We start from the raw sequence: 12,552 nt of genomic DNA, 5'->3' as shown, positions 1-12,552 counted from the left end.
GTCTTCATTAAAAAAAGTCAGCATAATCCAGAGTAAAGAAAGATAAGGCTAGGGTAAATCAGGGTCAGCAAAGGACAAATGGAACAAGTTTAACAAGGCAGAGAGTTTTTTGGTAGTAAGTGATGATGCAGAAAGAATTTTTGGCTGATTTGGCTAATTGGCCTTAGTCTTTAGAGGAAAAAAAGAACAGCTGCAGTTAAGTGTGTGTTCTGGAGGGAGAATACAAGCCTTTGAGAGACGGTGTATTTGGCTTGTTTAAATTCACTGCCATAGCTTGCAATTCTATTCCATTTTTGTGTAAATAGTGAGGATTTTATAGATAGCCTTTTTTCACCCATGATCCAACTGAAGAACACTGGGGTAGGTTCCAAAGTGAGGTAAACTGTGGTAAGTTATTTTGGCCAAGGATCAGAGAAGCTTGCCCAGACCACATATCCCTTTCATGAAGTGTAAAAGAGGTTACACTGAATAAATAGTTCTGCATGTCAACAAGTAAGTTTTTCAATAGTAAAAAAAAAAAATCTATTAGTAGATCCTCTAGAACCTAAATGTGAATTCTCATTTTTAGAGTGTGCCAGACAAATCTTCTCTGCAATATATCTCAAAACACATGTTCAATTCTTTATGTTTATGCTATTTTTTTCTTTTCTTTCTGTTATTTATGTGTTTTTGTATAAAATGGATAGCCCTCTTCAAACTAATTCCAGAAGCAGCCAAGTATCATTCCTTACAAGGAAAGCCCAGTACAGATTTACCACCAACATTAGTTTTGATACGCAGCTTATATTTTTCCTTTGATCTGTTGGGGTTTTTTTCCTTTTTTTTTCTTTTAAGGGCTTCATTGGCTACAAGTCTGGATTTTGTGATTTTCCTGGCATCCCTTTAGAAGCTTTGCCATTTCTGACATTCTGTCTCAAAATTCAAATAACAACTTTGCTTACTTTGCCATGAGTCTTGGTCATTCCTTAAATCACAAACTGATAGAGTGGAATGTGTTCAGAGTCAATTCAAGTAACGGAAACCAGGATGAAAGGCCAAAGGGACCTGAGTAAACCTCATTTACACCCTTGGATTGGAAATAGACAGCTCGACACCTGGCACGCTGCTGGGTGAGAACACAGTTGCAATACTATGACCTTGTCCAAAACCTGATGACACCTCAGAGAGCCTTTCCGTTCATGTCAGCATCCTTTGAATGAGGTTCACTGTCATTATCGGTCTGCCTAACTTGAATGACAGATTTGCAGCACTGCAGAGAAAACTAGGAAATGAGTAATAACAGGTTGGTTGGCTCTTTTAGGTAACTGTTTGCTGGACCAACCGAGAAAGCAGATCCTGGGCCCTGAGGAGCTTCCGGGACAAACCTACGATGCCATTCGGCAGTGCAAACTGGCGTTTGGACCCGAATACACAGTGTGTCCTGGTATGGATGTGTGCTCTCGCCTCTGGTGTGCAGTTGTGCGCCAAGGTCAGATGGTTTGTCTGACTAAGAAGCTGCCTGCTGTGGAGGGAACACCATGTGGAAAAGGGAGGATCTGCCTCCAGGGAAAATGTGTTGACAAAACCAAGAAGAAATACTACTCAGTAAGTTACCAGCTGTGACCCTAGGGAATTTTAGAAGGCATGACCCTCAAAGGCTCTGATTTTTGTGGGAGTGAAAGGGACTTCATGGAAGTCAGATTGAAAGCTGCCTTATTTTTTAGCATGTAATTGGGGTGTTATTGGTGAGGGATACAGGGAAAACGCCACTGAGTTTCAGGAAGCATGGTTTCTTCAAGTATGACAGCCTTCATTCCTGGAAAACTGGGAGCATCCCTTCAGAGTAGAGGATTTGCCCATTCAGTAAGTCAGGTCTCAGGACATACGGAAAGATTGTCAAGGGCCTATTATGAGCTTCCTGACTTCTTGGCAATGGAATGCAAGGTAAATTAAAGCTGTAAATTTTTTTTTAATTTACAGCCTTCATCTGAAAGGCCCCGGGGCCCTAACTCTAGTGAAGAGGAAGGTAGATGAAGTTCATCCAGAATATAATTTCTGGAGCAGAAAAGTTTGTACCTCCAGTGATAGAGTCCCCTGTGTCAACTTTATATATCTGAGAAGTCCCCTGGCTCATGAGAACTGTCAACTGCACAGTTCAGATACTTCTAAATTTACTGGGTAGACAGTAGCACTGCCTCTTCTGTTATACCATACCACACCACAGAACAGAAGAGGTATGGACTTGTAGGGCTTTGTGAAGATATTTGCAAACTATGAGAGTCATTCAAGTCAAGCTATAGCCCTTGTAACACTTTTTTATGGAGTTGTATACTTCTACATGCTGTTGCAATACTCTTTCTAGGTAGCCAGTTTAGCAGAGTTGCAAACTATATCTGACAACTCCACCTCTTGCCAGTAATTCAGAGCAATACCTACACATCCCAATAATTGCATTTAATTAATCATAGATTAGTCTTATGAACATATTCTGGAAGCCGAATCCCCTGGAGCTAGTTTAAGGGGCCCTATTGGTAGGAATAGCAAAAACAGGAGAGCAGCACATGAGACTATGGGCGCTGTTTCTCGTGCATGGGTGTCTTCCATGAAACAAGCTGAAGGTGGCTGTGCAAAGCAAGGCCTAGTATTGCCTTTGCATGCACAGTGCCAAATGAGATGTCATCAATGTGCAGATAAAAGACAGAAAATAACTCTGGTGGGAGAAAGAAGGCTCCTAAGACCTGTTATCCCTGATTAAAATGACCAAGGAATTTCCTTCAATTGAGGAAAACATTAGCAGTACATTGAGATGTAGCACCTTTATTCACACTTGGATTATGTCCTTACCTCCCACTGTTCCCCATATATTTCAGGCTTCAAGCCATGGTAACTGGGGCTCCTGGGGACCTTGGGGACAGTGCTCCCGTACCTGTGGCGGAGGAGTTCAGTTTGCTTATCGTCACTGCAATAACCCAGCTCCTAGAAACAACGGACGGTACTGCACCGGCAAGAGGGCCATCTACCGCTCCTGCAACGTCACACCCTGCCCAGCAAATGGTAAGTGCCTTCATGCTCCAGCCTCTGTTCATAGATAGTAAATATTGAACATTTACTGTGAAAGGAAACAACAAAGGTCCATTGTAGTTTCTGCAAAATGTATTTACCAGGGCAAGACATTAATCATTAATACAATACCATAATTCTTCCCCCATCCCCACCCTGACGCCATACAGAAAGGACACTTGAATGAAAAGAAATTTCAGTCCTGGAAAATTAACCATAACACAAACTTTAGTTCTTTAATGCTTATTATATCATGGGAAGATTTCCAAGCTAAAACAGTTGAAGGATTTGAAGGCCAGTTCTAAGGAAAGAGGTGAAGTGACGTAACTTAAAAATTATGTGAAAAAGAAATTGGAATAATAGATGGGCACAATGATATTTGCAGCGTGGTCTGAAATAGTCACTAATGATGTGAATAATTCTGCAGCTAAATCTTTTCGACAAGAGCAGTGTGAAGCAAGGAATGGCTATCAGTCTGACGCAAAGGGTGTCAAGACATTTGTTGAATGGGTGCCCAAGTATGCTGGAGTACTTCCCGGAGACGTTTGCAAGCTCACCTGCCGAGCCAAAGGAACTGGCTATTATGTGGTATTTTCTCAGAAGGTAATGGCATCTCCAATTCTGATTTCATGCTCCAGTTTAGAAGCGTCCTGTATCTTAGAAATCTTTCCATACAACAAGGGAAAAGAAGTTAATAATATGATTCAAAGATTTAACTGTGTGATTAGATTTAACGGTTTGATCCACTGGTTATACATTAGGACCAGAATTGGCCTCTGAGATGAGATAAGTTTTTCCACATCTCAATATGTGGATTCATGAAAAATATGGGCTTCTTAGTGTGCTCTGCACTAGTTTGTTTTCAGTAGTGGATAAAGGAGTTTCTGCCTGGAGAGTCATTTGTCATTCTGGGGTTTTCTGGGGGAGAAAGAGTACTATGGGTAAAAGAACAAGTTTTACCCTGAATTATGTTAAGAGAGTCTGGAGTAACTCTTATGGAGCCAATTAATATAGAATAATTAGCCAATTAGTATAGATGTGATTTGTGGTCAGTTTGGTATATCAGATGCAATTCGAACTGAAATGTCTCCTGTGCTTATACTTGCAGTTTTCTGCCTCTAAATGTTATGAAGGCAACATTTAGATGTAGATAGATCAAATGCAAGGCTATCTACAAGTACTGTTATTGTTATTATTAATAAGCTGTGAGATCATCATTAAAGCCAGGGTCATTTTAGTGTCTTACAGTGGAGTTATCTGTCATTGCTCTCAGCCCTTTGCTAAATTTCATCTGCTTTTGTGCTGGGAATGTTAGAGAAACTCAGTCTGGTCTGTCAGGGTAGGCACTCCATTCTGAGTAGGTGACATAAATAAGTAGCTGGGTTTTGACAGTCAGATTCACAACAGGAAATCTTTTCCATGGTAGTTTTAACTAATGGTCATTTGATTGCCTAGGTAACTGATGGTACTGAATGTCGACCGTACAGTAATTCAGTCTGTGTCCGGGGAAAGTGCATCCGAACTGGTTGCGATGGCATCATCGGTTCAAAGCTCCAGTATGACAAATGTGGGGTGTGTGGAGGAGACAATTCCAGCTGCACAAAAGTCATGGGAACCTTTACCAAAAAGAGGTATTGATCCTGAGTATTAGTAAATGTGTCTTGTTGTGCAAATAGTACCTCTGCTATGTGCTTGGTTTTTTTCTGTCTCCAAATGCAGTTTACTTTCATATGAAGATTGAGCAAAAAAGTACATTGCCTGTGCTTTATTGCACTTTCCAGGTATTTACAGCTGCTGGCCTTTTAACATTACGCTGAAACTGGCAAATAATCAACTGGCAAAACACTGTACCCAGTTCATTTCTGACACAAAGTGCCAGTGATACAGGTGAGCACCCCATTAATAGGAAGTCTGCCTAGAATAAGGCACAGCATCTTGTGCTACTTGCTAGTCTTGCTGTGTCAGATGGCTTGTGGTTTCTAGAGGAGAGAGGAAAGCGAAGAGAGGAGTGAATCAGAAAGTTGTTGGGGTCAGAATAATCCGAGTATCTCTGAAACTCTGCATTTCCCAGATGATGCTGTGTTTAGCAAATTACACACTGAGAATGTGTTTCATCTCAACTAACTTTGAATGACAATGAGGACATCCCACCTGATTTAGTGACATGGATTCCTTGTGTAGCTGGTGGAGAGAAGCAGACAGCATTTAGAGCACAGCTGTAAAAGTCTTCGTTAATAGCTGAGAGGGATTATACCCTAAAAATATCTGTTCACACTGCTGAGTATATGTGGAGCTTAGATGACTAGATGAGATGTCAGAAGTAAACATAGGCTTAAGCATGGCATTTGCTGTATCCCTTCATGTCCATTGGCATAATGTCGATCTCCAGATGGATTTTTTTTCAAGTCCAAATATTTATAGCAGTTATCCATAAGACATTTTTCTGTCAGAGTTCAGCTTTTAACTATAATAAAACTTAATAGAAGTAAAATAAAAGGAACCGCCCCCGTGGTTTTCCCTGACCACATTGAGGGCAGCAATAAGCTTTGTACTGAGATACCAATGTCAAGTAAGTCTGCTTTCTGCCTGAACTCTTGTTTCCCTCCATCTTCAAGTCTTAAGATTCATAGAAAAATGAGGATTTTTAATTATCATTTATATAGATTCCAAGGTCTCCAAGGACTGCTGTAGTGATCTACCCTTAGAAGCTTTCAGTTGACAATTTCTACTCAGTATCTGTGACTGCATTAGTGTACCATCTTTTAAAATGTACATAAATTTGATTTTGTTTTATATCTTCCAAATTCTTACATAGCATATTGAAAGCTACCAGAAGTTGAAATCTGACTGCTGAAATGACCTTTTATTTCTGTACATTTTGATATATTGATTAATAGCAGTCAAAAATGGCTTTGAGAGTGAATTTATTCTAAAAATAAACATAACTATTCTTCTTCCTGGTAAACCAATGATTACTCACCTAAGGATGCCGAAACACCTCTGCCAAAAAGAACGACTTTCCATCCAAATTAGTAATTACATAAACCAAATATTTTCCAATTTGTAAATACTGAAATGTCTGGGATGTCTAAATGAAGAAGACAGTATGAGATATACTTCATGTGATTCAGTACTGATCCTTGTGCTGGAATCCAGGCTGCAGCAAAAATGTTTAAAGTGACTCCATGAATTTCAGTGAGGCCAGATTTGTAGCATAGATATACTTGGAAATTGAGAGATTCTATTCTAATTATTCTTATGAAGTTACCATCTGACTCCTCAAATCATGCCTTTAACTGAAATGAGACTGGTCGGAGAGTAAAATATTAGTTCAACCTCAATGCATTCAAAAAGTTGCCCCATTTAGAAAGTAATAGTCAACCTGTAAGTAACAAGTATGTTCTAACTTGATTTTGAATTAATTTTGGAGTGACGAGGATTTCTTTTTTATTGGAAATACTGTTTGAGGCAATTCCCTTATGCGAGTAGTTGACTTCAAAATAAACCCCTCATTAAAATAGTGATATCTTAATTGTCTGTAAACTGTTTTTACATATGAAAGGGCAGTGGCTGTAGTAAAATTATCTTTTCTCCACTGAAAAATAGCAGCTCCTGCGTTGCTGTCCATTATAAACCAAACTGTAGCAATCTGTACATTAAATGTACAGTGAAACTATTAAATGTACAAGGGAAACTAATATTTCCCATTGCAGACAATTGCCATAACAACATTTGTTTGTACTTTTTTCTTCTAAAGGAGTCAAAACATAATCTTCTGGAAAACTTGCTTCCTAAGAACTTTTTTTAAAAGACTGTAAAGCCAAATTGTCAGAAGTCGGAAAAAGAGGAGGATTAAGGCTGCATGTGCTTCCTTGTGCACATGGAGTGTTACAGTTCTTTGTGCAGATGACTTGAATTCTCCAGCATTGCTTTTAGTTTTTGAACAAATGATTTTGTAACTTTAATAACATGTTTTAACAGAGTTATTTTGGCAACTGTTATGTAAAAATATTTGTGCAGTGCTGTAGAGCAGAGTCCCCCCAGCCTGTTTTTCGCACCATATTCCTTCAGCTTTATGGAGGTGCTAAATCAATAGTGTTTTAGTCGTTGTCCCATAACTGCTGGAAATAGCAGGGGAATAGCACAAACGTTTAATCTGTAGTCTGTGCAGTCTCTGCTTGTGCAGCCAAAAATCCTCGGAATTAGCAGTCTGTTCTTGAAACAATCCCAAAGGACACCCCTTCACTTTTATATATTTTTAATATATTTTCTCATTCCCTTTTTTCTAGAAGTTTCAGCACTAAACTTTTCAGATATGAGATACTTGCAGAATGGTTTTGTCACAGGTTTAGAAATGAAAATACATGTCTCCAAAGTCCAGCTGCTAGCTTATAGCTATGTATATTCTTTAGATTTTTTCTATATATCAGTAAAGTTAAAATAAATAGCATACTTGAGATAGTGATAAGTTCCAGCACACTTGGAGGTTTTGAATGTTTGTCACTTTCGGTAGAAGAGTTAAATATCTTTTTCTAAATCTGAATTAAGATACTTCATAAGTAGCAACAGAGGGAACTCTGTTGGTACAAATTAAACATTTGGGCACACCTCATATTAGACACTTGACAATTAATCTTTGGCTTTATGAATTTCAAAGTAAACAAATTTTTCCTCAGTGATCAAGATTATTTTTAAATGTTCCCAAGGTACCTCTACCCAGCTGTTACTCTGCTCATGCTTTCCTTAATCATCATTATAGCAAAGACAGCAAGAAACAGCTGTAACCAATGTATATCTCATTATCTTTTCCTTGGCAGGGAAAGCATGCATCGTATTTCGTATCTCCCACCCTTTGCTGAAATATATAAGCTATCTGTTATTTTTCATTCCTCTTGTATCTGACTCACGTAAAATTGTTACTAAAGCTAAAGATTAAGTAATTTGAAATAAGTGCAGTAGAAATTTCTTCAAGAACATAAAGAACAATACAATAGACAAACAGTGGAACCTGGTTAAATTAATCTTAGATGAGCCTCAAGCCAGATGGATTCAGGGCCTGAACTAAAACGAAGCAAGATGTGTCATGCCAGTGACTTCAGTAGGCATTGCAGTAAGGCTTGAGGCTTACTTCACGCTGGCTACTGAATACTCTTTTTTTAACTTCATTCAGCAAGGGCTACACAGATGTAGTGAAAATCCCGGAAGGGGCAACCCACATCAAAGTTCGGCAGTTCAAGACTAAGGACCAGAGCAGGTTCACTGCCTACCTGGCCCTGAAAAAGAAAAATGGTGAGTACCTTGTCAATGGAAAATATATGATCTCCACTTCAGAAACAATCATTGACATCAACGGGACTGTCATGAACTACAGCGGCTGGAGTCACAAAGATGATTTCTTGCACGCAATGGGACACTCTGCCACAAAAGAGGTTCTTATTGTGCAGATACTTGCGACTGATCCAACTCAACCAGTGGATGTCCGCTATAGTTTCTTTGTGCCAAAGAAGCAAGGGCAAATGACTAACTCTGTCACCAGCAGTGGCAACAGCAGCAGCAAAGTAACTCCACAGCTCATGCAACCCCGCTGGGTTACGGGGCCGTGGCTTTCTTGTTCTCGAACATGCGACACAGGATGGCACACCAGGACTGTCCAGTGCAAAGACGGGCATGGAAAATTAGCTAAAGGATGTCTTCTCTCTCAGAGACCATCAGCATTTAAACAGTGCTTGTTGAAAAAGTGTTAACCTGTGGTTGTGATCTTCTTTAAAAGAGGTTTGATTAAGCCATTGTTGACATACTGGTATTAGGTCTGCCCAGACAGAGAGAAGCAAAGGCTTCAATGTACTTACATACAGTCTCAAATTATGGGCAGAATCTGCCTATTTGGACCAAATGAAGATGTGCACTGCTTTAAATGATAGTAGGGTGATCTTAATATGTCAAAAAACTAAGCATTAAAGTTGTTATAAGCCCTCTGTGTCTGCAAAAATATAAAATAAAATAATGCAAAAGAAGAAAAACTAGTGAATGGAGGATCCTGGGATATTTGAAGGTTACAGAATCATCTCCCCTTTTTCACCTACCTCTAATACAGTATGTCCTTAGAAAACGTCACATGTACCCATGATACCACAGTAGCTTATTTTATACTGTTTTGTAAATATCTTTCATTTGGTATGTCACTTTATATCACTTGGTTCTATTAAAAAATCAAAAGACAAACTAAATGAGCAAAGTGATTGACCAAAGTATATCTGCAGCCCTTGTGGACTTGGTCCGTTCTTCAGAAGGGGCCCCAGATGTTGTACTGGAAAATGAAGAGCTTGCTGCTGGTTTTAAAAAGTAATACCTTTTGGTTTTGACAAAAGGAAACACATTTTCATGCTAGGAATTTCCTGACAGCAGATCATTATTCTGTGACAAATACTGTGTTTCTACCAAGAAGGAGCATTGCAGCAGCTTGCAGACCAGGGATTCCCACATGTACATTGCTCAAATACCAGCACCATCAGCAACTCCTCACCATGTGTGTGTCAGACACACACAGAAGGAGGATTTGGCTGCTAGGAGGAATTTGTGTACACTTTGCTTGTAAGCCTTTCGCTAGTTCCAGCTGTGTCGCAGCTTGGGGTCCTTGTTGTCAATGAACAATAGCTGCTAGCTTCTTCTTTCCATAAAACAAAGGCATACTGTATTTTGTAGAAACTAGTTAGAGAACCAAAAATTACAGGTAAGATAATCAAGTGTCTTCTAACTCAGATATTCTGAGGCTGTGTTCAACTGCTTTCTCTGTTATTTTCTCTATGGCTTCCACCTTGAATCTAACAATGTGTAATGTACCTACATCTTTTGAAGAGGCTATAAAGGTCAAAAAAACACAGCAAGCAGTTAATATTTTATCACTGTTTTGTCCATCATGTCTAACTCTGGTATTCATCTTACCAGCAAAAGTTTGTAACTATTTGTCTTTTTTTGATTGTTTTGTGTGTTTTTTGGGGTTTTTTTAAAGCTATAGAAGGCATTCATGTTTTGTATATCTACCACATTTGGGAGGAAGAGGGGTCACTAGGAAGTCAAACCACATCAGGATGTGGAGGACTTGCCCAATATCAATAAGACTGTTTCCACAGTACAGGCAGTAGCTGGTAATAGTTTTCATTGGCAGCAACTTCTGAATCCCATTATTGTCTGGTAGAAGTTCTGTGGCCGAGGATGGGCATTTCACCTTATGCAGGGAACAGGTGGAGGCCCGATAGCAACCCTGTTAAAATTGCTTCCTTATATATCAGCAGGCTTTGAATTAAGCCCTAGGATAACAGATACCGAAATAAATGGTTATAATATGCTGATGAAAATAGAATCCCATCTGTCTTTTATTCCTTCGTTCATCCACACAGGAGAGTGTGAGACTGCAGGAGGATTTTCGGACAAGCCTCACAGCTGTAAGTCAGTGGTACTCGAGCACTGAAATACCCCAGGCTCTTCTGAAAATCCCAATCATGAAATCAGTAGAGAAAACTTGTTGGCATGTGTAGCAAGGGCAGGTCTTGCTCCAGGCTGACACAAACATGTTTTTGCAACTGTGGCATGTTTGTATGAACTCTAAGAAAGCATGTGATGATTTCAAAACAGCATAGAATTGCTACATCTACAAGTATGAAACCTGGAGAAGTATCTGTTTTTTTACCCTGCTCTAAATAAACAGTAATAGGGGCAGGGCCTCCTCCTCTGTCAAAATGAATGAATTACCAACAAATGTTACTAGTCATCTTCAGCTTTCAAGAATGGTGTGGCCTTCTTATTAGGAGTAGTCCTATGCAAAATTGTGGATCTTGAGGGAAATTCCCCACTTAATGTGTGATCCCGCCCTAAGAACTGAGGTCAAGGCTCTGAATATTTGCAGAGTTCTGGAAAGTTAAAATTTATGCCTTCTCTATCTATAAACATAAGGTCACTTTGAAGTGTCTTATTTTCCTTTCAAGTAATCTAATTTTTATACTTAAGTATGTATTTCACATGTTCTAGAACCTCTCAAACAAGTTCATAACAAATAGAAACCATGATGAGAGGAAAAATAAGGAGACTTAATGTGTCTCACCATAGACTTAACATTTGTCTCCGCATACAGCTGCTGTATTGTGGCCTTTGTTTTTCCTGTGTTTTATCATAATAGAGACAGAATGTGCAAGTATTTGTGTTTGCATCATAGTAATAATTTATTATATATTCAACAGGATGAGTAAAGCTTTTGGATGCTCTTCAGGCTCCAGAAGAGTAATACCATACGCGGGTATAAATTTAAAGCTTCCTTAGATCAAGAGTACCTTTTTTCGTAGAAAGAGTTTATTTATAAAAAATAAATAAATATGAGAACAAACCACTATAGTGATTTTTCCCTTTTCACCGGTGTAGTAATGAAGCAAATTAGCATGAGCAAAAAGCAGTTGCCTTTATATGGTGAGAGGGCAAAGGGGACAGACCAAGGAAGCAACCCTGGAAGTATAAGAGAACCTAGGTCAGCCTGCTCTAGTTAACACTTGCTTTTTAGCTGTTCTTTGTAATCAGACTCCAATTCCAAACCTTGCTTTTGTTAGTCGTAGCTATCTCATGTAACTGATGAATGAAAAATTGGTGCAAGGTATGTGACTTTGTCATTTCAACTTCTGTTCTCGACTAAATTCCTTGTCACTCACACTGTTATGTCATTGTTTACATTACTACCAAGTGTTGCCAAACAGGGTTCATAAAATGCATCTAGGGGATAGAAACCCGGAGTATTGCTCTTTGCATAGAAAGAAACAATCCTCAGTGTTAAATTCACTGCTGACTTTTTGGGACACGTCTCCAGTGCCCTTAGGTGGAGTTGGACCCCTAAGCATCGGTGGGTTTTAGAGCATCTGCTTTTCAAATAAGACATTCTCATTAAGAAAAAGCCTATCATCTTTGGTCTGACTGTATACAAGAAATTAAATTTAGCTGCCCTCCTGTGGAAACAGTTTTATCACAAGGGGGAGAGGGAATAATCTTGTGGATTAATCACAATTGTTTAAAAAAAAAAAAGGCAACACAGCACTGAAAAAAATAAAATAATTTATTGTTTTTACAACTGGTATGTGAACGGATGTAATGAATTTATTTATTCTTATTTAACAAAAATACCAATTGTGCAAATTCTATATTTAAAATGTTTTGCTATCGTCTCTGTCTCTCTCTTTCTCGCTCTTTTAATTTATGCTTCAAATTTATGTTGAAAGTACGCCTTGTGAGTTTACATAATGTATGGCACTGGTTATTTTTTGTATGTTTTTATTTAGAAAGCTTTCTGCATGAAACAGGAGTATATGTGTATACATGTGTGCACACTGTATAGATGTATATTCTTTTTCTGCTACCATATTTTTCTTAGAGAAGTTGTAGACTTTTAATTTTGTGACACCTCATGCTCAAAGCTCCTTGTTACACTTCACTTCGAAAATCTCTCAACTAGCAAGTCATAAAGGTCTGTGGACCAAA

General features: G+C 38.7%; 1 protein-coding gene across 1 annotated transcript in view; it reads left to right on the top strand.

Annotated features, from left to right (window-relative positions):
- The window catches only part of ADAMTS5 (ADAM metallopeptidase with thrombospondin type 1 motif 5), a 45,981-nt gene extending 33,832 nt beyond the window's left edge, over positions 1-12,149 (top strand). Inside the window, exons 4-8 of the mRNA XM_072844784.1 lie at positions 1,301-1,584; positions 2,850-3,033; positions 3,467-3,642; positions 4,495-4,670; positions 8,210-12,149. Of these exons, the coding sequence (XP_072700885.1) occupies positions 1,301-1,584; positions 2,850-3,033; positions 3,467-3,642; positions 4,495-4,670; positions 8,210-8,783 (1,394 nt within the window). The 3' untranslated portion in view covers positions 8,784-12,149. The remainder of the gene's footprint in view (positions 1-1,300; positions 1,585-2,849; positions 3,034-3,466; positions 3,643-4,494; positions 4,671-8,209) is intronic.
- The last annotated feature ends 403 nt before the right edge of the window (positions 12,150-12,552 follow it).

The sequence above is a fragment of the Ciconia boyciana genome, chromosome 1, assembly GCF_034638445.1.
Source record: "Ciconia boyciana chromosome 1, ASM3463844v1, whole genome shotgun sequence".
NCBI classification, from domain to species: domain Eukaryota; kingdom Metazoa; phylum Chordata; class Aves; order Ciconiiformes; family Ciconiidae; genus Ciconia; species Ciconia boyciana.
This window is presented reverse-complemented; position numbering and strand designations above follow the sequence as displayed.